Source organism: Eschrichtius robustus, chromosome 14 (genome assembly GCF_028021215.1).
Source record: "Eschrichtius robustus isolate mEscRob2 chromosome 14, mEscRob2.pri, whole genome shotgun sequence".
Taxonomy (NCBI): Eukaryota; Metazoa; Chordata; class Mammalia; order Artiodactyla; family Eschrichtiidae; genus Eschrichtius; species Eschrichtius robustus.
In genome coordinates this window covers 74,796,976-74,821,685 of record NC_090837.1, presented here as the reverse complement: position 1 = coordinate 74,821,685, position 24,710 = coordinate 74,796,976, and the positions used below count along the sequence as shown (strand labels likewise).

At 47.8% G+C, this 24,710-nt stretch overlaps 1 protein-coding gene across 6 annotated transcripts in view; it reads right to left on the bottom strand.

Moving 5' to 3' along the window:
* Positions 1-24,710, bottom strand: part of CTIF (cap binding complex dependent translation initiation factor) — a 300,225-nt gene that overhangs the window by 18,412 nt on the left and 257,103 nt on the right. For all 6 annotated transcript variants that reach the window (XM_068562497.1, XM_068562498.1, XM_068562500.1 and 3 more), the window contains exon 10: positions 18,361-18,516. In XM_068562497.1, the coding sequence (XP_068418598.1) occupies positions 18,361-18,516 (156 nt within the window). The remainder of the gene's footprint in view (positions 1-18,360; positions 18,517-24,710) is intronic.

The window sequence follows — 24,710 nt, the reverse complement described above, 5'->3', positions numbered from 1 at the left end:
GGTCAGAATCATAGATCTAGATTTGGGGTGGATAACCTCTAGTCCACCAGCCAAATCCCACCCTCAGCCTGCTTTGGTACAGCCCAGCGAGCTAAGAATGCTCTTTACATTTTTATTTTTCCTTTTTTTTTTTTTTTTGGCTGCACCGCGCAGCTTGCGGGATCTTAGTTCCCTGACCAGGGGTCGAACCCATGCCCTCTGCAGCGGAAGCGCGGAGTCTCAACCCCTGGACCACCAGGGAAGTCCCTATATTTTTAAATGGTTGACCAAAGAAACCGCAAAAGAACAATGTTTTGTGACGCATTACATGAAATTCAGATTTCAGTGTCTATAAATAAAATTTTGTTGGCGCACAGTCACTGTTATTGGTTTACGTATCATGTATGCTGCTTCCTCGCTATAATGGTGGTGTGGAGGCCTGAGTAGGCTTCTGGATTTGGTGATACGGCAGTCTCGAACGGGGACCACGCTGTTGGCTGGACGGGGCGGATGCAACCCAGAGACACCACGTAGGGAGACAATTCTTTCGAAAATTCTGGCTCTGAGGGAAGAGAGAAATGGGGTGGCTTCTGGAGGGGAATATGGGGGCAATGGAAGGTCTTCCCCCCTCAGATGGATTTAGTGGGTTGAGAAGAAGAAAACACCAGGGAGAGGGCAGCCTGTGAGGTGGGAGAGAGAAGAGAAATCCGTTGCAGGCAAGAAGGAGAGAAGGGATAGGACAGGCGCACTCTGGGATCAAGGAGTGTGCTGAGCAAAGCCACCGCCCTGGCAGACGGGCCACCCAAAATAGGCCAGGTCCACCACCATGGTGAAGAGGTGAAGAGGTGAAGAGGCCTGAGACAGCCTGTTGGCCCCGTGAGATAATTAAAGAAAGCAGAAGTTATGTAAGCAGACTTGGATAGCAGTTTGGGTGAAGAAGAAAGATGCTTAAACCTAGCTTTTGGATTATTTTAAAATCTTACTCTATTATTCGTGTTTATACATAAATTACTCTTTCTTCAAGCTATGTGCTAACTTAACTGCAAAATTATATAGAAAAAGCCCCCAGGGGGTGATTTCATTTTGTATTTCTAGTTTTCTCAGTTGAACGTTTTCCGAGAAGACTTTTTGTTTAAGTATCACACATACAAAAATGTGCAGTGAGATGGATTTGCACAAATAACAAAGGGCAAACATGTTCTGATGCCCTGACCAAGAGCTACAAACCCGGATCACACCCCACAGTCCTCTTGCACCCGCCCCGTCATTTCACTGACCCTTCCTGAGGGTCACCATGATCCTCCTTAACACCAGAGTTTAATTTTGCCCACTTTAAAACCCCCAGTATTTAAATTCGAAGCAAACACGCTGGCCCTGCAGGATGGCCCCCTGTGACTCACCCCGCTCACCTGGGCCCCTGTGAGAGCCCTACCCATCCTTGACTGCCCACTCTGGGTTTTCCTTCATAGGGTATCATCTGACTCTGGACTTGGCTGGGCAGGTATGCTAGTCCCAGTTTTTAGGGCTGAGGAAATGGAAGTTCAGATCTGAATTAGCTGACCTCCGATGCATAGGTCAGGGTCAGGGAGCTGATTTCCAAATCCAGGAATCTGTCTCAAAAGTCTGGTGCTCTCTTCTGCACTGTGTTTATAGATATGCATCCTGTAATTTTCGGGGGGAACATGGAGCCCTTCGAGGATCTGATGAAAACTCGGGCACCTCTCCCAGAAAAACGCACATCTCCACAGGTTCACAGATGTCAGCATACAATTTCAGTGGGTTCCCAGACCCTGAAGGCCACCCGAAGGCCACCCTGAAGGGCCCGAGGTACAAACCCTGGACATGAGCCATATCCCTAAATCACCAACGGAAATGTCACAGAAGCGCAAGCCAGTGACATCAACACAGCCATGGTCTCAGGTGTCGCCTTCTTCCGTGGCTGTCTAGGCTGTGGCTGGGTAGCTCTGTGGTTAAGGCACAATGCCAGGGTGGCCGATAAAGAGACCCTAGGACTTCCCAGGACGTCCAGTGGTTAAGACTCTGCGCTCCCACTGCAGGAGGCGCAGGGTTGATTCCTGGTCGGGGAACCAAGATCCCACATGCCACGCAGCGTGGCAAAAAAAAAAAAAAAAAGAAAAAGAAAAAGAAAAAATAAACCATAAAAGTTCCGTACTGTGTGCCAGACACTTGACAGACATGATGATCAATCCTTAAGACAACCTTGCAGAGGTAGAGGCTGTTTCCCCATTTTACTGATGGAAAAATTGAGGTTCAAAGAGATTAAGTAACTTGCCTCAGGTTCCAGCCAGTACAAAACGCGTGGGATTTGACATCATGTAAATCTGACGTCCAGGCCCTTGTTCTTTCCATTTCCTTTCTCACAGAGGGGGCTTTTAGCTTCCCTCTTGTGCCGCCCTGTCGATCCCCGAAGCTGGCAGGGAGTTTCTGTAAAGCGCAGGGCAGGGAGGGAGCTGACTGACAGCATGAGGATGCCTCAGTGCGTACTATCGCCATTCATGGGAAGTGACTCACTGGAGCCCTGCCACTTTGGGACTCCAGGGGACACATACACATTTCCTGTGTCTCAGCTAGAGCCTCGGGCATCGTGAGTTGCTGGAGGGGTAGATCCCTGAAGGCGGCCAGAGATAGAAAACCACCCAGCTCCGCATCCTGGGACAGAGAAGCCTCTCCCTGGGTTCATATGATGGAGCTATGTCACCTCTGGGCCTGTTTTGTCATCTGTAAAGTGGGGGTGAAGTTCAGACGAGCTCAGTGTTTGCTACTCAGTGTGTGGTCCTCCTAACCTCAGCATCAGCATCGCCTGAGAAATGGCAAATTCTCCTTTCTGACGGTGATTCTTAAATTTTAATGCGCATCAACATTACCTGGAAGGCAATTTCCCAGCTGAGAGCCACAGATCTAGATCAGGGGTCGGTTAAACTACAGCCCACTGGCCAAATCTGGTCCACAGCCTGCCTTTTACAGGCTCATGAGCTGAGAATAGCTTTGACATTTTTAAATAGCTAGGAAAAAAATCAAAAGAAGAATAATATTCGGTGACACCTAAAAATGATATAAGATTCAAATTTCAGTGTCCGTAAATAGGGTTTTGTTGGAACACGGTCACTCTCAGTCATTTACATATCACCTACGGCTGCTTTCCCATTACGAAGGCAGAGCTGAGTAGTTTCTACAGAAACCGTTCTCACTGATTCGCACTGCTGCTCAGCGCAGTACACACCGCAGGGATGTGGTTAAACTCGATTTTGCCTCTTGGGCTGCAAAGCTAAAATATTTACTATCTGGCCCTTTTGAGAGGTCTTTTGACCTCTGATCTGGGGAGAAGAGAGGAGAGCTCAGGGATGAGCTAGGATCTCTTCTGGGGGGAAAAAAGTAAGCTGTCAGGGGCTTTTGGAATCCGTGGAAGTCCTTATCTGTGCTGGGTCAGCCCTGAGAATCCTTTACACTGTTGCTTTGAGGGTGGTCTGGAAGGCCCCTCTGACCATTTGCCTGGATGAAAAATCCCAATTCCACTTCTGGAGCAGGGGCTCTTAACTGGAAGCCCCCCGGAGGACAGGCTCCAGGGATTCTCTGCAAGCTTTAATGCCTGTGGATATTTTCTGGGGAGACCCCTGGAGGGGTTAGTCATCTCCCTGACTCCCCCCCAAAGCCCTGAACATCTTTTTTTCCTTTGGGGCACACATTTTTTTTCTTCCAACCTCTCCTTTCAAAACGTTAAAAGTCCCTGGAAGGGTAACACCCTACATACACATCCCTCTTACCTAGAAAAGGGGGAGGCAGTCTGATTGCATGAGGCCCGCCTTAGGAAAGTCCTGGGAGTCTGCGGAGGGGTGGAGGGAGGGGGGCGGGCAGACCGAGGCGGAGGAGACATTCGGAGGGAGGAAATGTAATCAGAAAAGGGCCTCTTTTCTGGACTCCCCTCACTCTAGAATCCACTTCTCCTCACGGGCAAGAGGCAAGAAGGGCTCGGGCCGGTGGACCAGGGGCAGTCACCCTCACCGGGGGGCACCTCCGCTCCCCAGAGCCCACGAGGCTCCCGCCTTGGGCAGTGCCCCAGCAAGTCTCAACCCTGGCCCTGGGATTCCAGGTATTTTCCCAGCCAGCCCCACCTCATCTAATTGCTTTCCAGTCAGCTAATCCTTGGCCCACGCCCTCAGCTCCAGCCAGGCAAGGCACCTCCGTGTGGCCAGCAGCAGCTCCTGAGACTTCCCACGGCCCGCGTCCAAGCCTGGGGCGGCCTCTCGACTCCCCCTGCCCAAACCACATCCTCCTCGCTCTTCCCCACACCTCCAGCTCTCCTCTGACGAACGTGTCCAAAGCAAGCCGAGCTCGGTCCAGTCCAGACCAAAAGCAGCAGACGGAATTCATTCCCTCCTGTCCCCCCCTCCCTCGAAACTCGCCATATCCTGGCGATCCGGGGAGAGCAATTAGCAGAAAGTGGAGTCGTACCTACTGTTCAATTCCCGGAGCTAATTGTTTTAAGCAGGGCTTCAGCCTTAATTAAAGGATAGTGAACGTGTGTTTGCATTTCCTAAGTCTGGCTTTTAACCCTGGGAAACCAGATTCAGCAAATACTTTTATGTTGCAGTACCTCTGAGTAAGGGACAAGGTCTTAATTACAGAAATGGCTGTCCCGAGAACAACAGTGTAACCAAAAGGGCAATGGAAGAATGAGCTAATTGTTATCTTCCATGGCCTGGGCCGTGCTTTCTGTTTAGCCATTGTGCGCAGGAGCCGGCAGCTGCCTGCCCTGCCGGGGCTGCCCCTCCTCGGTCTGTGGGCTCTGTTCTTAGCTCTGTCACGCAGCCTGCCATCCTGGCCACCCACGACCTCTTTTTCCCCTTTCTGTGTTTTTCTTCTCTCTTACCTTTTCTGCCTCCCCCTTTCACTCTCTCCATCTTTTTTTCATTCTGGGGTCACAAGGATTGCCTTCTGCAGACCCCATCATGGACCTCTGGCCAACCGAGCAGTGTTAGCATGTCGACTATGCGTTTAAGGTCTCAGTTCACACCGCCTTCCTTTGCTTCTGGGTGCTCAGAGAGAGAAGCTATAAAAATACTTTTGAGACTTTGGGGATCCAGATACTTTCGGGGTCCAGACTGTTCCAAAAGCCCGAGGATTCCAGAAGCCACCAGCCACCCGTGTCCTTGAGCACTTGAAAGGCACCGAGTCCGAATTGAGAGATGCTTTAAGTGTAAAATACACGTTGGATTTCAGACTTAGGACAAAAAAGAATAATAGAAAAAAAAATCTCACTGATGCTTTTTAATATTGATTATACGTTGAAATAATACTTTGGATATATTAGATAACATAAAAGATATTGAAATTAATTTCACTGGTGCCTTTTAAAAAACGCAGCTACCAGATAAGGTACAATGACATAGTGGCTGCCATTATATTGTACTGGATGTGTTGCTCCATCGCTGGGATTGTGCTGTGATTGTCAAGGGCTAAGAGGTTTCGTTCTCCTCAGCGTTTGTGACTGTGGGTGTCCTCTCTCACCCGCTCCACTCTCCCACCTCTGGTGTCCAGCCCTCACCTTCTTCCGACCCTCACAGCACCCTCCTGTGCCCTGTGCATCCTCCTTACTCCTCCTCCTCAGGCGAGAGGCAGGAGAGGAAGGCTCTGCTCCTTGATTGCATCTCCAGGCCCCGCTGAAGCCGGCATGGAACCCAGCAGGTGCTCACTCAGTGGCCCCTCCACAATCCCTTCCCCAAGGCTCTCGATCTATGAAGCAGGGCCAGAAGCCCACCCTGACTTCTCACGATGGTGGCTCATAGGATTCTGACTTTGGACAGGCTAATTAAATCTCACATGAAGCCTCGCAGACAGAAGTCGAGAAAAGACCACTTAACTAGAGCGAAATGTGGGGACAGAATACGGGCAGCTTCATTGACTGGCAGCAGTTTCTGCTCACGTTCTGCGCACGCTCCTTTGAGTTGGATTTCGGGGGGAGTGTTCCTCTTCCCTCCCTCATTCTGAGCTCATCTCTAGGGACCACGACCAGCCAGGCCCACTCTGCTTGCTCACCTTGCCTCTTCAAGGATTCTGGATTTATCTCCCCTGAGCAATCTTCCTCGATTCACTCTAGAAGGGTGACTGTTGTCTCCTTTGTTCAGTCTAGACATTCTATTTCATTAATTTATTCAACAGGATTTATTGAGCACCTACTATATGGCAGGCACTGTTCCAGGCACTGGAGATACAGCTATGAACAGAGTAGACCAGCCCCTGCCTTTAGAGAGTTTCCATGCTAGTTGGGGAGACAGAAAACAAGCAGATTAACGAAGAAAACTCTTAAGGTGGAGTCAGATACCAGTCAGGGCTATGGAGAAAAAGAAAGCAGGCTGTGAGGAGTATGGTCTGGGAGGGTCCCTCTGAGGAACTGACATCCAGAAGAGGTCTGGAAGGATACCTGGAAGGGCATTCTCCCAGAAGGAACGGCAAGGACAAAGGCCCTGAAACTTCATCTCCTGTGTTCCTTCACGTTTTTTCTCATTAAGAAGCACTTCATTTTATACCATATGAATATGCTGCTGGCTGATCCCTTTACTCTGTGTCTTTTGTTTTTCATGTCTTTGTTTTGTGTGTCCTGCTACAACGAAGGGAGGAAGTCAACTTGTAATTAGCAAATCTACTAAATTACGTTTAATCCTCATCCCGACAAGGAACTGAGGGCCAGAGTGGGTAAGCTGCCTGGGTCTGTCTAGCTCTGAAGTCCACGTCTCCCCACACACCCTTCTCTTCTGGCTACAAGAAAGGCTGGTCCTGGCCGGCGCAGGCCTCCGGTTACCGGTTACCTACGGATCCTTGCTGGCAGCACTGACAGTGGAGCCATCGATAAGGAACTGGGCTCTAGCTAGGACTTGAGGTGGACAGAAAAGAGGAGAAAAGGTGGTTCCTAACTTGCTGGTTTCCACACCAACAAGTGCTGCCTAAACGTCATCTACTCTGAAGGTGGGGCAGCAGTGAGTGGGGTATCTTCAGCTGCTGGATTTAAATTCTTTGACCCTGAGCGCTGGAGCAGGTTAAAGAAAGATCAGTGTGGGTCCTGGAGAGACTTGGCGTGTGATTTATGCACCAGCTCCCAGCACAGGGCACTTTGTGTTTCCACATCTTCTCCCCAGTAGACAGCAGCTCTGTGAGGGCAGGGGCCACGCACAGCATGCTCGTGCCTAGGCCCCAGCAGCCCGCTCATCCCTTGGCACCCAAACTGCTGGGTGGAGGGGACCCGAGCTGGGGCAGGTAGGGCTGGCGGGGCAGGTAGGGCTGGCAGGGCTGGGACGGGGGATGGGCAAACCACGAGGAGGCGTTTGTTGGGGGACGCTGAGCCAGGATTCACTGGGGCTGCTTACAACCTCCTGGTGGGTGGGAACTAGGCAAACTTTTTTTTTGACTTCTGTGTTATCTGAAGTTACTGATGGCCATTTTTTTTACCCCACAGCTCCTGATTTCTTATCCTCTAAATATATAGGTCACTCCCTCTCCCTCCTAGCCAATCCCCACTCCCCTGCCCGGACCTAAACACTCACAAAGTGTCCCAGCTTGTCTCCCCACACGCTCCCCAGCTGGCTGAGCAGCCTCTGACATCAGCCCACCGGGAAAACGCCACTGGGACGGAGCAAGGGGAAGGATGCTTTTTTTCCAAACCCAAAGGATTTAAAAGAAATCTATGGACAGACGCATGCGTATGTGTACATGTATATATGTGTGTATCTTGTACACAAACTCTACCAGGAAACAATGCATCCTCCACCTTCCACTCGCCAGCTTAGAAAAAGAATCCACACCCCGGCCCCTCCCCGTCCCTGCCCGCCTTCTGCGCGACTCTGCAGAAAGCAGGGGCCTCTTGAAGTTCAGACATTAATTACTGAGTTAGAATATTTTTCAAAATTACAAGGCATGGCCCCAGGAGGTAAGAGGAAGCAGAAGAGAGCGCGGAGCGGGGTGGGGAGGTGGGGAGAGCCGGTCCGCCCAGGGCGGCGGAGGCGGGGCTGGGGGCTGGGCCGGGGGAGGCCCCGTGCCTCCAGGAAGAGCACCCCACCCCCAACCCGCAAGGCCAGGCGCCCCCTGCAGGCAGCGCCGGGAGAAGGCGAGAGGCCGTGCCGCAGGGGGCCTCCGTGGGGGAGGGGAGGCACTGGAGGACAGCGATGCAGGACGTTTCTTTCTGGCCCTGAGCAGAGAAGTTTAGACAGCTCTACCTCTTAGCTCTCCACTCGAGGGCTTAAACGTAAATTCCTGCTAGAGAATGGTTATGTTAATTAAAGCTGTCTTCAACGAAGGGGAGATAGATCAAATCAGTCCCCCTCTATAATTAGGAGGATTGATGGCGCTGAGGACTCGCTGGGAGGGAACTTGGAAGGAGTGGCAGCAATTCAATCTAACTTAAAAAAAAAATGTCGAATATCTGCTGTTTAGGAACAGCCGCTCCCACCTATATATCCTTGACACGGCTACCGAATTCTCAGAGAGCCACATCTTTTCTGCGTCTCTAAATTTTAGAGAAAATACCGAAAGCTTGCAACTGCACCACCTTCCAAAACGGAATTGAAGAGATGTCCTCCTGAGCCATGTTGAGATGGGTTTGGAAATCTCTTGAGTTTTAAGACTGTTTAAAAACGCTTCTGGCGTGGAGACTGGTTTCCCTTTGGAAACCAGTGTCTGGTGGAAGCTGGTATTTTTATAACTCCAGGCTCTCTATCAGATCCTGTGTTACCATGGTTGCTAAGGAGAACACTGGCTTCAAATTTCACATTTCAGTTTGCAGAGTCTGGCTAAGGAAGTAGGACAGTTAAAGGGGGGGCTGGGGGAGGGTCGGGGAGTGGGGGTGGGGTGAGACCTGAATTTTATCTTGAGGAGGTCAAGGATCCGGGAAGCCTCGCCTCAGGTGGGGACACATCAGGGTGCTCGTGTGTGTGTGTGTGTGTGTGTGTGTGTGTGTGTGTGTGTGTGTTTGGGGGGGTGCCTGAGTAGGTCAGCGGCATCACACCACAGAGTGACTTGGCTGCCGAGTGGAAGAGGGGGACGGCAGCTCTGGAGGGGACAAAAAACTGTGGGGAGTTATTTCTGCAGAGGTTACAGGAATGGTTGCTTCAGCTGGGTATTCATAGCAGCAGCTGCTGGACCTGCAGGAACTCTGCCGCTAAACCAGCGCCCAGGGGCTGTGTACCTGCCCTGGGAAGGCTGCAATCTCAGAGGAACATTCCAAGCGGGGTCTGTGCCTAAGACTAGGGCTGGAATAAACTGTTCATGGAGGAAGGTTCTCCTGAATTTTCAAGCTTCGTTCCAGCCCTTCCCTTCCTGCTTCTTAGCCTGCTTGATTGAAGGTTCTAGTCAGAGTGTTCTCGGCTAAGATGCCCTTGCCAGGCAGATCTTGTCTCATCTGCCTTCTGGGCACCCACATTCCTGCTTCCCACTCTCACCTTATTTTGAGCACTGTACTTTCCACCATGCGCTGAGTTATCCGTGGGTCTCTCTGGCCAGGGAGTGCCCCAGATTTATTAGACTTTATCTCAGCACATTTCTAGCAGGAAAAGTGTCTGGGAGACTTTTCAATTCAGTAAAGAAATAGCATTTTTCTCAGTGTTTGTTGAATGAATAAACAAACTCTCCTTTATGCTTCCCATGGTGTTGCTCTCCGGCTTAAAACACTCTCAGAGAGAGGTTCTCAGTATCATCTTGTGTCCACCCGAATGCCTCTGCTGGGAGCCAGTGCCGGCCCATGACCCACCCATCAGGCCGTCTCTTTACCACACCACACAGACGGGCCGTGCTTCATTCTGGCTCCCAGTCCTCCGCTCAAAGTTTTCTTCTTGGGGGCCTTTCTCCTTCCCTGCCAATACCTGTCTGAAGCCCACTTCCCCTTAAGCTGTAGTCCCCCTTCCCCTTTGCCCCCAGCAGCTGCCCACACTCCTAAACTCCCTCCACCTCTATATTCGTACAACCCATCATAAATGTTCACAGCCGCTTGATCTCTGGGGATGTGGTAGCCAAGTGGATTGTAAGCCTTTTCAGGGAGGATCACAACTTGTACTCCTTCCTTTTAGTACAACTAGGAAACTTTGCAGTTCAGTAAGAAACTAGCTTTGTCTCAAACCAAATCACCGCTTACTGAATGGACACAGAGTCCTGAACAAAATGCAGTCAGGGTTACATGATAGATGAGACGCAGCCTATCCTCAGGTACCAATGGAAGGTGGAAATGATTTTAAAGCAATCAAGAAGTCACCAGGCATTCATCCAACCACTGGTAAAGGCCATGTCCAGAGAGCGGGTGTTGGCAGGCTGGTGCGGATGCGAGTTCTGCAGAATGCTGCAGCAAGAGTAAATTGGGGCGGGGTGGGGACGCGGTGGGAAGTGAACCTGGTCTTGAAGGTGGGCTAGAGTCAGGCAGGAGGAGGAGATCACGCTCAAGGCAGGAGGAATGTAAGAGACCTTCTGTGGAAACACAACAGGAACAGGGTGGCTGCAGCTGTAGGACTCATGAGAGATTCTCCAGGAAAAGGGGTTGCGATCGTGGGGGGCCTTGGTGCCCAGTTAGGAGAATGGATCTTACTTTCTGGGGCTCCTGTGATGCGATACTTCTCTTGAGTAATGCCTGGAATACGGTTTGCTTTCAACAGCAATTCACATGTCAGCTCACCGACGGGCTGTCACACACTACTTGCTTCATGTGAACATCTCACTTATTTTAAGCCTTAAAACAAACCCGCAGAATGAATTATTCCCATTTTTCCCATGCAAAGAGAAAATATTGAGGTTCAGAAAGATGAAGAATTAGGTTAAAGCCCCACAGCTAGTAAGTGGCAGAGCTGGGATTCAAACTCTGGTCTCTCTGGCTCTTCCGGTGGTACCTTTCCACGTGCCCTTTGCTCATCAGCGGCCTCACGAAGTGCACCTAGGATGCGGCTACTCGTGTTTCTTAACCTTGGCTGCACATTGGAGTTACATGGGAAGCTTAAATCTCCCCCCACTCCCGTGCCTCCTCAAAACCCATCCCCAGAAAGTCTGATTTAATTGGTCTGAGAATTTGTAATTTTGTAAAAGCTTCCCAAAGATTAGAGGGGGCAGGGAGGGGGCAGGCACTCCCCACCCCTGCCAGGGATGCAACTGAGAGTCCTGGGCTGCATGGAGGATAATTTTGAGTCTCTGCTTCCCGTTAGGGTCCATCACCACCCTGGGCACAGCCGACCTTGGTCTCTTCCAGCCCCAGGGGGCCCTGCCTTGGCCCCAGCTGGGTGGCTAGACACAGCCCCATCTCCTGCTCTCGGGAAGGGAGGAATGGTCCCACTGGAAATTACCTCTGAGGAATGTTCTGCTTGACTCTCTCAGCCCTGTGAAAGAGTGGAGGATCTCCACCCACACCCACTTCATCTCAGCCTTTTCCGAGGTCAGATTTCCCCCTGGAGCCAAAACAATGTGAGCAATTGAATGCACGCTCACGCAAAAAGTTAAAAAAGTGGCTCTCTCATTGTTGCACGGAGCAATTTCATTTCCGGAGAAGCCTGACTCGTTGCCCTCTGTGTTCTCCTCCACAGCCTGCGCGCCTGCCAGCCTCCTCCAGGAGCCCCGCCAGTTGCACCCCTGGGGGGATTGTGGCTCAGAGACACCCCTCAGAGGAAGGGCAGGGAGGGGCAGATGGGGTTTCTGGTGCCTGGGGGAAGGAGAGCAAGGGAGCCAACCAGAGGGAGAGGTTGGTGGGGGTCACAGAGGGGTGCAGAAGGAGGAGAGATTCCTGACAGAGGCACCCCCTCCCTTCCTCCCTTCCTCCACTCTGACCTCTGGCTATGGCTGCCGGACTCAGAAGAGGGCAGGAGGATGGGAATGCAGAGAGGAAAGGTGGGATGTTTGGGGGAGGGAGGAAGGATGAGAGGGAGTGGATAAAAACACCCATGGTGCATGGGGCAAGTCGGCTCAGAGGAAACAAGTGTGAGGGGTTAAAATCCACCCCAGTATCCCCTGCAGAGGAAGTTTCAACAAAGCTCTTGAAGTAAGGGGCCCAGAGAGAACCATTCACTGATAACTTGGAGGAGTCTAGCAACATCACCACTGGGTTACAGAGGTGGCAGAGAGCCTTGTAGGGTCAGGAAAAAGGGGATGAGGGATGGCACTGGGTGAGCCAGACCCCAAACCTGCCAGGTCAGTTCCAGGTGAGACGGGAGATGATAAAACCCTTAGCTCAGGCCACAGACACTGATTACAGCCCTCCTGTGTGTGGAACCCTTGCAGTCACAGTTTGGCTGAGGACCTTAGCAGGATGAAGGGGTCCTTAGAATGCTATTAAAAACAGCTTGAGGGACGTCTTAGCATTTGTTTGTGTCTTTAATTTCTTGCATCAGTATTTTGTAGTTTTCAACGTACAAGTATTTCACTTGCTTAGTTAAGTTTATGCCTAAGTGTTTCATTCTTTCTGATGCTATTGTAAATGAGATCATTTTCCTAATTTCCTTTTTTGGATAGTTTGTTATTAGCATATAGAAATGCAATTGATTCTTTTGTATGTTGATTTTTATCCTGCAAATTTACTGAATTCATTTTTTAGTCCTAACAGTTTTTTGTGTGTGGAGTCTTTAGGGTTTTCTATATACAAGATCGTGTCATCTGCAAACAGACAATTTCACTTCTTCCTTTCTGATTTGGATATCCTTTTATTTCTTTTTCTTGCCTAATTGCTCTGGCTGCGACTTCCAGTACTATGTTGAATAAGAGTGATGAGACTGGGCATTCTTTGTCTTGTTCCCGATCTTGGATTAGAAGACTAATATATTTAAAATGTCAATACTACTCAAAGTGACCCACAGGTTCAATGCAATCTCTAATCAAAATTCCAGTGTTATTTTTCACAGAAGTAGAAAAAATAAATCTAAAACTCATATGGAACCACAAAAGACTCCAAATAGCCAAAGCAATCTTGAAACAATTTGAAAAAGAACAAATCAGGAGGCATCATACAGCCTGATTTGAAAATATATTACAGGGACTTCCCTAGTGGTGCAGTGGTTAAGAATCTGCCTGCCAATGCAGGGGACACGGGTTCAATCCCTGGTCGGGGAAGATCCCACATGCCGCGGAGCAACTAAGCCCGTGCACCACAACCACTGAGCCGGCACTCTAGAGCCTGCGAGCCACAACTACCGAAGCCCACACGCCTAGAGCCTGTGCTCCGCAACAAGAGAAGCCACCACACCACAACGAAGAGTAGTCCCCGCTCGTCGCAACTAGAGAAAGCCTGCATGCAGCAATGAAGACCCAATGCAGCCAAAAATAAATAAATAAATTTATATAAAAAAAGGAAAATATATTACAAAGCTACAGTAATTAAAACAAACATATAGACTAATGGTACAGAATTGAGAGCCCAGAAATAAATCCATGCATGTATGGTCAACTGAGAGGGAGTGGACAGAAACAAAGGTGCCAGGAAAGCACAATGGGGAAAGCATGGTCTCTTCAACAAATGGTGTTGGGAAAACTGGATATTCACATGCCAAAGAATGAAACTGGACTCTTAGCTTATACCTTACACAAAAATAAACTAAAAAATGGATTAAAGACTTATAAACATAACTCCTGAAACTATAACTCCTTGAAGAAAACATAAGGGAAAAGTCTCATGACATTGGTCTTGGCAGTGATTTCATGGATATGACACCAAAAGCACAAAAGCAAAAACAGACAAGTGGGACTACATCATACTACAAGGCTTCTGTACAGCAAAGTTAACAACAGAGTGAAAAGGCATCCTACAGAATGGGAGAAAATATTTGTAAACCATATATCTGATAAGGGGTTAATTTTCAAAAAAATTTAAGGAACTCTTACAGCCCCAAAGCAAAAGAAACTAATAACCGGATTTTTAAAAATGGGCTAAGGATTTGAATAGACATTTTTCCAAAGAAGACATACAAATGGCCGACAGGCATATGAAAAGATGCTCAAGGTCACTAATCATCAAGGAAATGCAAATCAAAACCACCCCACACCTGTTAAGAAGGCCATTTTATATATATATATATGACTACAAAAGATTAAAAAGTGTTGAGAAATTAGAACTCGTACATTGTTGATGGGAATACAAAATGGTACAGCTTCAGTGGAAAACAGTAGGAAGGTTCCTCAAAAAATTAAAAATAGAACTTCTACAGTATATCATCCAGCAATCCCACTCCTGGGTATTTCTCTAAAAGTACTGAAATCAAGATCTGGAAGAGATATTGGCACTTCCATGTTCATTGCAACACTATTCACAGCAGCCAAGATGTGGAAATAATCTAAATGTCCATCGAGAGATGAATAGATTTTTAAATGTGGTCTATACACAGTGGAATACTATTCAGCCTTAAAAAAAGGAAATTTGCAATATGGGACAACATGGTTGAATCTGGAAGACATTATGCCAAGTGAAATAAGCAGTCACAGAAGGACAAATACTGCATGTTTCCATTTCTATGAGGGATCTAGAATAGTCAAATTCATAGAAACAAAGAATAGGATAGGAGTTGCCGGAGGCTGGGGGGAGGAGGAAGTGGGGGGTTGCTAATCACCGGGTATAAAATTTCAGTTATGCCAGATGAATAAATTCTAGAGATCTGCTGTACTACATTGTGCCTACAGATAACAATACTGTACTGTATACTTAAAATGCTGTTATGAGAGTAGATCTCATGTTAAGTGTTCTTACCACAATAAACATTTGAAAACATTAAAAAAAATTAAAAAGAGCTCATGAGGCAAATATGAGCTGTAAACAGTAGGGCAAGGAGACTCGCGCAGCTTCTGGTCACCAGTAATACTCCTCACTCACTTGGAAAACCATCTTGGCAGAAACTGTTTGCTCTTAAACAATTAAAGAGCTTGTTGAAAATTATTCTTCTCCATCCCTCGAAGAGGGATCTCTGATTGGCACATGCTATTTATGGCAAAAACAGGATCAATCCCACAAAGATCTATTTGGCTTCCGCCACAGAGTAGGCGCTGGGTACGGACGAGAATAGAATAAGAGCAGCTCCTGCTCTGCTTGTAAGGCAGTGAAGCAGGGTGTTTAGGAGCAGGGACTCGGGCAGTCACGTCTGGATTCCGATATTGACTCTGCTGCCCGCTAACTGTGGGGCTGTGAGCAAGCTGTCTGATCTCTCTGTTCTCTGGAAAACGGGGATGATAATCTTCAGGGTGTTGCCCGAGTTAAAAGACAAGAGAATGCATTAAGTGCTTTGGACAATGCCTTCCACTGTACTGTTATCAATACTAAAACATCCTCTAAGGTGATGTAAAAAGGATGGAGCTATAAGGATGGAGTGCACTGCCTCGCTCAGGAGGGAGCTCCTGGTACACTCGGCTGGGGGTGGGGACAGGGGAGGTTCCAGAAGAGGTGGCTTGAGCTGGGCCTGGAAGGAGGTGTTTTAGGGCCAGGAGGAGAGAGACTCCAAGGATGGAGTCTAGGATTTCAAGCTTGAGTGACTGAGAGGGGGTTAATTCAACTAGGTCAGAGTGTGGAAGGAAATGCCCAGGGGCCTCGCTCTAGGGCAGGGCATCTCTCAGAGAGCTGGCTGTCCTCCAGCCTGAAGGGGCTCAGGGGCTAAGCACACGCTCAATCTGGGTAAGCCCCTCATCCAGTGAAGGTGGCCTCCGTGAGCATGAAGACCCCGAGACTGAGGATTTTGTATCTTTCCCTTAGGTTTGTTCCAAACGAGACTCTTCGCGCCAAGATGGCCCGGGGGTTTGTGTTTGACTCGGGGGCATCAAGGAGAGGGGAGCAGGGGAAGCCTTAGGGGGTGGTGCCGAAGCAGAGGATGGAGTGGGTGTCCCATGATACTGAGAAAGGGCAGTTGGCGAGTCCTGGGGCTGCTGTCTGGCCACAGTGGGGCAGGAAGGCTGGGTCTGGGCCACGTGAGGACAGGGAGTGAGCAGGAGGGTTTGGGGCACCGCTGGCACATCCTGTTGGAAGGCTCGAGGCTTGACTCGGGATGTGTCTAGTGGGCAGCCAGAGATGCTGGCCTGGGGATGGTTCAGGGAGCTGGGATGACCTCAGGGCAGGGTGGGCCCTGTACATTTGGGGTCAGCCATCTACATGGCCCCGGGGGAAGAGCCTAAACTTGTACAGCATAGAGAAAGGCAGCGGCAGTGATTTTGGCTTCTAGAAACATCCCAGAGCTGGCTCAACCTGCTTTGGGACGTGGGTCAGGCCTGGGTATGCGTGTATGTGTCATAAGGTACAGGAGGCAGCAGCTGACTCTAAGAATTCAGGGGTCTCCCCATGTGGCCTCAAGCAGATAGTTTGGAACGCGGGGCGGTGGTTTCCTCTTTTACAAAATGGTGAAAACCATTGATCATTTATTTACCCTTCAAGTTTACCATGAGCCTGGCGGGGTCTGTGTGAGTTTAATGCAACAAGCAAGTGTGCGGCAGGGGAGGCTCCTTATTTCTGGTCTGTGCAGACCTGGCACTTGCCGGATCTCACACCGGAAGGTTCGCACTACCTCAGGTGGTGTCAGAAGTGTCCCAGCAGCCAGGGCCAGGGCTCGGCTGTAGCCCTGCTTCCTGCTCGGGGGAGCAGGTGACAGCAACACCAGGAGGTGCCCAGATCACGCAGAGGGAACATGTTGGGGCAATCCAGGTCAATGCCCTAGAACAGTGCTTCTCCCTGCCTTGAGGTGGGTGGTCAGGGCGCAGGGCAGCTCAGGCAAGGATGAGAGGACTCCAAGAGGCCACCAGGGCCAGCCCCCTGCCTCCAAGAGGGCTACCTGCAAAGCATCCCAAAGGGATGCAAAAAGCATAGCCATGGCCTATCTTGGTACTTCAGTCTGAGCTGAGGACACTTTGAGAGTGAACTCAAGTTGGAAGAGGTCATTGTCTGAATCTGAGAAACAAGTCTGAATTCAAGTACATTTGTCAAGAAACATCTCTGGCTACGTGAAGTGGTAGAGGCTTACAGGGCCACAAAGCACCCAGGAGAGGCCTGCGTGCTCTGCTTTCGTGCAGATCCACGCAGTCTGGAATGAATGTGCTATTTTCCTATAAATGGATGCTTCAAAAACATTTACAGATACCCCCTCCTTTCTCTTAAGCTGCTCTATTATCTTTCTTTCAGAAACACAAAAGTGTCTCTTGACCGCATACCTCCCCTTTAGCTGACAAGTTCTCTTTCCCTGCGGCCTTTCACAGAAACACTTCTCCAAAAACGTGTCCACACTCATGCCCTCACCTCCACCGACTCCCCAACGAGGCAAATGTAGCTTCTGTTCTCACTCCACTGATACCGTGGGCCCCTCCTTGTTGCCAAACCCAGGCCTCTTCTCTGTCCTGGTCCCACTGATTCCCCAGAGGCTGTTCCTCTTGGGACCAGCATCTTGGGACCAGCTGCTGAGGGTGGGAGGGGACCAGCACCTGTGAGGTGCGGGCTGGCCCTGCTGGACAAGGGCTGTGATGATTGCACCCTCCTGGCTTGTTTCCAGCCTCCCGGCCACTCCTTGTCCACCTCCCCTCCTCCATCTCACCACCGCCCCCCCTTGGGTGACCCCATCCAGTCCCCAGCACCAGGTACAGGTCGACACTTCACACAACGCTGAAGCCTGTGTCCCCAGGGATGGCTAACAGGCCACCCAAACTCTCGGTTTTCATCCACACTCTACTTGTTTCTCTTCCAGCTTCCCCATCCCAGGAATTGGTGCCAGCAGGGTGGTAGATGAGGACCCTACGTCACTTCCTTCCTTCTCTGTATCTCATGTCAGCAAGTCCTGTTGGTTCTAACTCAAAGATATAACTGGAATGCAACTGGCCCTCCCCCTCCTCACTCTCATGACTGTGCTTTGAGCCACCAGCCTTTCACTGGACACACCAATAGCTTCCACATTTGCCCTTCAATTCTACCCCTTGCGAGCTGCCAAGGGTGACCCTCCAAAGTGGATTATGATACCTGGTAGGGCAATCACCCCACTGACTTCTTGCTTCTTAAAAGTTTCTTTATTATCCTTATTTATTTCTTTATCAGAGGAAATTTAGAAGCAAATATATTTTAAAATAAATAATTCAATGGTAAACCAATCCAGTCCAAAGATCTATTCACTCAATATTTTCTGTAGATCTCCCTTCTGTAGGCAGTGTTCTAGAGTATGAATGACTGCAGTCTGAGTTCATAATACTTTCCTTTGGGGGATTATTTCCTTTTACGTAAACTCAATAAATAAAAACCTGGCTAGAGTAAACAAAAGCACTGGGAAGTTCCGTTTCTCTTAACCAAATGATTGATCACTTTAAGTGGTACAAGCCTTGTAGCTTTCCTGGCGCATCAGAGATGCAGACGCGCGTCGTTAGCAGACAGGGCAGCACCCACGCTCTCGGGCAGGGCCGGCAGAGACTTACCTCCCTGAGACAGGTGTAGATGGGGCAGACGAGCACGCGGAAGGGCTCGCCCGTGCTGCTGCGCATGGTGCCGAAGACCTCGCACAGGAAGGTGATGAAGCCCAGCCAGCGCTCCACGTCCTGCTGCTGCAGCTCCTCCCGCACTGTGAAGTCCTTCTGCGGAGGCACAAGAGACCGCGTCAGCTGCACAGGAGCTGGGAGGGGCCCCGGGCACCACCCCGGTCTGCTGCGGTGCCTACTGGCTAAGGGCTAGGCCCGGGCAACTGGTAAACCCCAAGATTTCCATGAGAAAGGCGATGGGTGACCCATGGCTGGAGCATGAACGCTGAAGACTCACTTGTGGGCAGAAAGACCACCTTGACCTTTAGCCACAGCACCTCTTCTTCAGTGTCCCCAGATTGGGGGGCCCTACAGCCTTGCCTCACTGACCCAGATACTGAGGTGGAGGGAATGAGATAAAGGGGGAGATGACACCTGTCCCAGTCATCACCTCCTCCATTCAACTCCCTGGCGCTAAACTATCTCCTTTGCTAACCTCCAAATCATGCCCCCACAGCAGTGAGGGTAACCACACACCCAGCAATGGGCATCTGAGGCCCATCTTGGCCCCAGCACTGGCCTAGAGACACAGCTACAACCCCCGCCAGCAAGTGGCCCAGAGCATAGAAGGAAAACTAGAGGCATTCATTCACTCATTCATTCATCCTCCTTAAAAATACCATTGCCCGACTGTGTGCCAGGCACTGCTCTAGGGGGTAAGATAAGACATGTTCATTCATTTTAGTTCATTCAGTTATGAATGAACTAAAAGCCATTGGAGGGTTCCAGGTAAAGGGACTTTGGGGAACTCAGAGGTAGGAGTTATTCCTTTCAACTGGAAATTGGCACCTTGGAAGAGCTAGGATTCTGACCTGAGAACCTGGGGGAATTTCAGGTGGAGCAATGACCACAGGTGAGGCACCGGGAAGGTAACATGGAAGTCTGGGAAACAGGGAGGTCTTAGCCAACCCGTCCCCATTGCAGGTGGGTAGAGAGGAAAATGGGGGCAGGGCTGGGAAAGGAGGTTGGGGCTAGAGTGTGGATAATTGAAACCAGCCCAGGAGTCAGGTTCCATGTGACGGTTGGTAGGGAAGGTTTTGGGGGGGTCATTGAAATGCCTTGGTCATACCTGTGCTCTTTGGAAGGTTAATATGGCATGGGTGTGGAGACCAGAAAGGAGGCCACTGCAAAGGTCCAGACAGAATGAAATAAAAACCTGAACTCTCTGGCGATTGAAAGATAAGACTCTGTGGTAGATTAGGTTATGTTCAGAAATTCTTCCGCCTTTCCCCTGGTCTTCGGGTTTGACCTTGTGACTTGCTTTGGCCAGTAGAATGAGGCAGCACTGACACGGTGCCAGTCCTGATCCTGGTCCTTAAGAGGCCTTAAGTATTTACGCTTACTCTCCTGTGCTGCTGCCGTCATTGTGAGAAGACCATCCGTGGGGTGGCCCAATGGTCCCAGGAGGAGGATGAATTACTTTTCCTGCTGCCCCAGACCCTGCAGAGGGTGCTGTACTGCGGGCCTTGAAGTCATGAAACTTTGGGTAGTTCTATCCTCATTAACTTCTGTTTATCCCACTATATCTTTATGTGGTTAGAGCAGGGGCAGGCATTACCACTCCCATTTTAGAATGGGGGAACTGAGGTACAAGAGCTGAAAAGACTTGACCAAGGTCACCAGTACAAGAACTTGAATGAGAAACTAAGCCCTTCCATTGCTCTCTGCTCTGAGCTGAACGTTCTCAGCCCTGGTTGCTCAGTGGAGTCCCCTGGAGGAACTCCGAAGCTACTGATGCCTGGACTCCGCCCAGAGAGGCTTGTGTCATTGGCCAGGCTGAGGCCAAGACACTGGTATATTTTGAAAGCTCCCCAGGTGATTCCAATGTACAGCCGTGGTTGAGAACAACTCTAGACCTTTATAAAGTGCCAGCGCGGGCGTTAAAATGGTGCCCCTGTATCAGTGCCTGAGACGCCCTTTCTCTCTCTCCCATAAAAATGCCCGTGAGAGCGGACATAAGCCCCACAGCAACACCGAGAAGGAAGATTACAGTTCACTGCAGACGCCTTACCATTGACTAAAATGCTGTCGTTGAGAAGTTCTGGTTGTCCAAAGCCGCTTGGCCCCCTACCCATAAGACAGGGGTGAGATGGGGAGGGAGCTCAAGCTTAAGCCCTCCCTCTGTCTGCCGCTGGCTCGTAGGCAAAGAGCCTGTAACTGTTAACAAGCCCCCGTGCCTGTGCCCTACGGCAGCTCCCATCAATACTGCTCTTATTCTAGTCATTGCAGATTCGGGGCAGAAGGAGGTGAGGTGGTTCCCTGAGTCCTCAGAGGCACAGTGTTCTCAGGCAAAGCCCTCTGGGCAGGAAAAGTCTCAGGGCAATGCAAACCAGGGACTGGAGTTTTTTAAAAAAATGATTACATCTGACCAAAGAACTACAGCTTGACTCAGTTTCCTCCTGATAATCAGTGGCATTGAGAGAGGATTCTGTTTTGGGCTAGTAGAACTCACTAGAAGACTGAAGGCCTGCTAAATATGGGGTATTGAATTTGGGATGTGCACATGAAACCACCAGCTTCAGGTCTGAGGAGAGACTCTACTATTACCTCAGCAGACACTGAGCAACTCTAAGGATGATCTGCACAGCTAACACCAAAACCAAACCCAGCCTTTCTCATTCAAGGGTAAGGGAGGAGAAAAGAACTATGGCATCTGTGGAAAAATCCTGCACCGCAGAATAGGGGAGCATTATCTTGAAGATCTAATGGAAATGCATAACTCTGAAAATGTCAACTACAATAAAGCAAAGACAAATAAAATAAAAAACCCAACTACAAACATGTGGGATTGTATGTCTGTTAAGAACAACAACATAGATTCTGTGACATGTGATTAGTTAAAAAAAACCTTAGGTTGAGATGAAGTGTGAGACTGGAAATGGGGATAGGAGAGAACCAAAGGAAGTCAGAAATCCACAGCAAAATGAAATGTGAATTGGAGGCAATAAAGAATAGAATGGATACTGCAGGAAAAGTGATAATATGAGACAGACTTGGAAAATGACTAGAGAGCTGAAGACAAAGCCATAGATTAAAAAAAGAAAGAAGAAAAAGGATAGAGAAGACAGAGAGTGGACATGAATTATAGAGGTTTTCAAAAGGACATCAGAATACAACAAAGGGACCCAAGAGAGAAACTTAAAGTTGAAAACAAACAAAACAAAACAACAAAAAAAAGAGCTGACTCTTCAGGCAAAAAGTGTTCACAGTGTTCCAGAGCCCCACTATTTATACTTAGCAGGAGAATTTTCTTTTTTTTTAATTTCAAGGAAAAGGAAAAATTCTAAAAACAGCTTTGAAGGAAAAAAAACCCCTAGGTTTCTTACAAAGGAACAAAAATATGGTTGGCCTTATACTTTTATAATTGATGCTAAAATTCAGAGACACTGAGGCAACATCTTCATATATTTGAGGTGAAAAGAACACACCTAGCTATGAGTGAAAGCAAGACAAAGACATTTTACACAAGCAGATTTTTAAAAAATCCCACCCACATGCTTATCTTTAAAAGAATTAAATGGTGCAGCTGCTATGGAAAATACTGTAGTGATTCCTCAAAAAATTAAAAATAAAACTATCAATATGATCCAATAGTTCCACTTCTGGGGATATATACAAAAGAACTGAAAGCAGGATCTTGAAGAGATACTTGCACACCCATGTTCAAAGGAGCACTATTCATAATAGCCAAGAGGTGAAATCTACTCAAGTGTCCACTGACAGAGGAATGGATGAACAAAATGTAGTATATGCATACAATGGAATATTATTAAATCTTAGAATATTCTGATACATGCTGCAACATGGGTGAACCCTAAGGACATTATGCTAGGTGAAATAGGACATTATGCTAGGTGAAATAAGGACATTATGCTAGGTGAAATAAACCAGCTGCAAAAAGGACATCAGAATACACAGAACAAAGGGACCGAGAGAATCATCATCATACTGTATGATTCCACTTATATAGGTATCCAGAGTAGTCAGATTCATAGAAACAGAAAGTAGAATGATGGTCGTCAGAGGCTGGGGAGACAGGGCAATGAGTAGTTGTTTAATGGATTCGAATTTGGGTTTTATAGGATGAAAAAGTTTTGGAGATTGATTACATAACAATGTGACTATACTTAACATGACTAAACTGTATACTTAGAAAATGGTTGAGATGATAAATTTATGCTTTTTTTAAAACACAATTAAAAATAACTTAACAACTTTCTTGAATGCATGCTCCAGCCAAAAAAAATTTACTACTCAACTCTGAGAAAATCATGGTATAGAAGCACCAGAAGTGAAAACTTGAAACCAGGTAGATTTATGAAGTTAAATCAAAATAAGTAATTATAATTTTGGTTACAAGATTGAGTCAAAATCCAGAAATAATCCTCTAGAGAGAAGATACTTAATAAATAAATGTAATCTGAATAAGAATTTCATAGTAGTAGTAACCTAATAATCCAAGATTAAATTACTTAAGATTGATGAATACTGGTGGGAGAAGGAGAGAAGACTTGTAAAGCACACAAAATTTCATAATTTAGACCATAAAGATTCGCAGGTTATTGCTTCTTTCTTAAGTTTGATAAATAGAGAAATAGACATTAAAGTGTGCTTTTAAAAATATTAAAACATGGGACTTCCCTGGTGGCACAGTGGTTAAGAATCTGCCTGCCCAATGCATGGGACACGGGTTTGAGCCCTGGTCTGGGAAGATCCCACATGCCGCGGAACAACTAAGCCCGTGCGCCACAACTACTGAAGCCCGCGTGCCTAGAGCCTGTGCTCCACAACAGGAGAAGCCACTGCAATGAGAAGCCTGTGCACTGCAACGAATAGTAGCCTCCGCTCGCTGCAACTAGAGAAAGCCCGCGCACAGCAATGAAGACCCACCCAATGCAGCCAAAAAATAAATAAAATTAAAAAAAAAAATTAAAACACTAGTAGCCATTAATAGATATAAAATAAAAGTAAAACACAAGTAAAATCAAAGTACTTTTCAAGATAACATTCATTAAGTAAAATAAAAATTATTTATATAGATAAAATTACAATCCATAATAGATAACATATATACTGTATAGCGCAGACTCAAACTACATAACACAAAAGCTATTAAAACATAAGAAAAAGATAGAAAAATAGTATTGGAAAATGAAATCACTAGTATTCTTTTGCTGATTAAATGAACAAAAAATGTATTACTTAGATGACTTAAATAGTGTAATGAATAAGACAAAACTGAAACAAACCTCATTATAAGCTGTGATTCTACTACATATGTCAGAATACAGAAACTGTACAGGTTACATACTTGGACTAAGAATTAAGAACAGTTTTAAAAATAGCCAGTTACTTGTTTAAAAGGCATTCTCCTAAAGAAAGATGGAATGAAGACGTAATCAAATACACAGTAATAGATTATTTAGGAAATAAAGAGCTGTAAAAACTTGTGTGATGTGGTCAAAGCTATAATGAAAGGTAAATTTATAGTCTTAACTATTTTGGCTATTTAAAAAGGAAGCAAAGGGACTTCCCTGGTGGAACAGTGGTTTAGAATCCACCTGCCAATGCAGGGTACAGGGGTTCGAGTCCTGGTCCGGGAAGATCCCACATGCCGTGGAGCAACTAAGCCCATGCACAACAACTACTGAGCCTGTGCTCTAGAGCCCGCGAACCACAACTACTGAGCCCACGCACCACAACTACTGAAGCCTGTGCACCTAGAGCCCATGCTCCCCAACAAGAGAAGCCACCACAAGGAGAAGCCTGCGCACCACAACGAACAGTAGCCCCCGCTTGCCGCAACTAGAGAAAGCCCGCACAGCAACGAAGACCCAACGCAGCCAAAAATAAGTAAGAGAGCTCTCTAATAAAGATCAGAATTAACAAGAGAGTTTAGTAACTAATTAATAGTATTTAGATGTAAACTTAATACACAAAAATCAACAGCTTTTTTATGACAGAATTAACCAGTGAGACATTTTAATGCACAAAAGCTCATTTAGTAAGCAATAAAAGTTCTTAAATGACATTATTAAGAAATGTGCGATTTCTATGACGAAAATTGCAAAACTGAACAGAAATTTAAGAGAAAGTCTTAAACAAGTGAAGAAACACATAATATTCCTTAATGGGTAGACAGCACTGAAAAGATGGTAATTTTCCTTGAAATAATTCACAAGTTTAACACCAATTTGTACTCCATATTCCAACGGGAATGTTTTGGAGGGAAAGGGGAAATGGAGACTTGA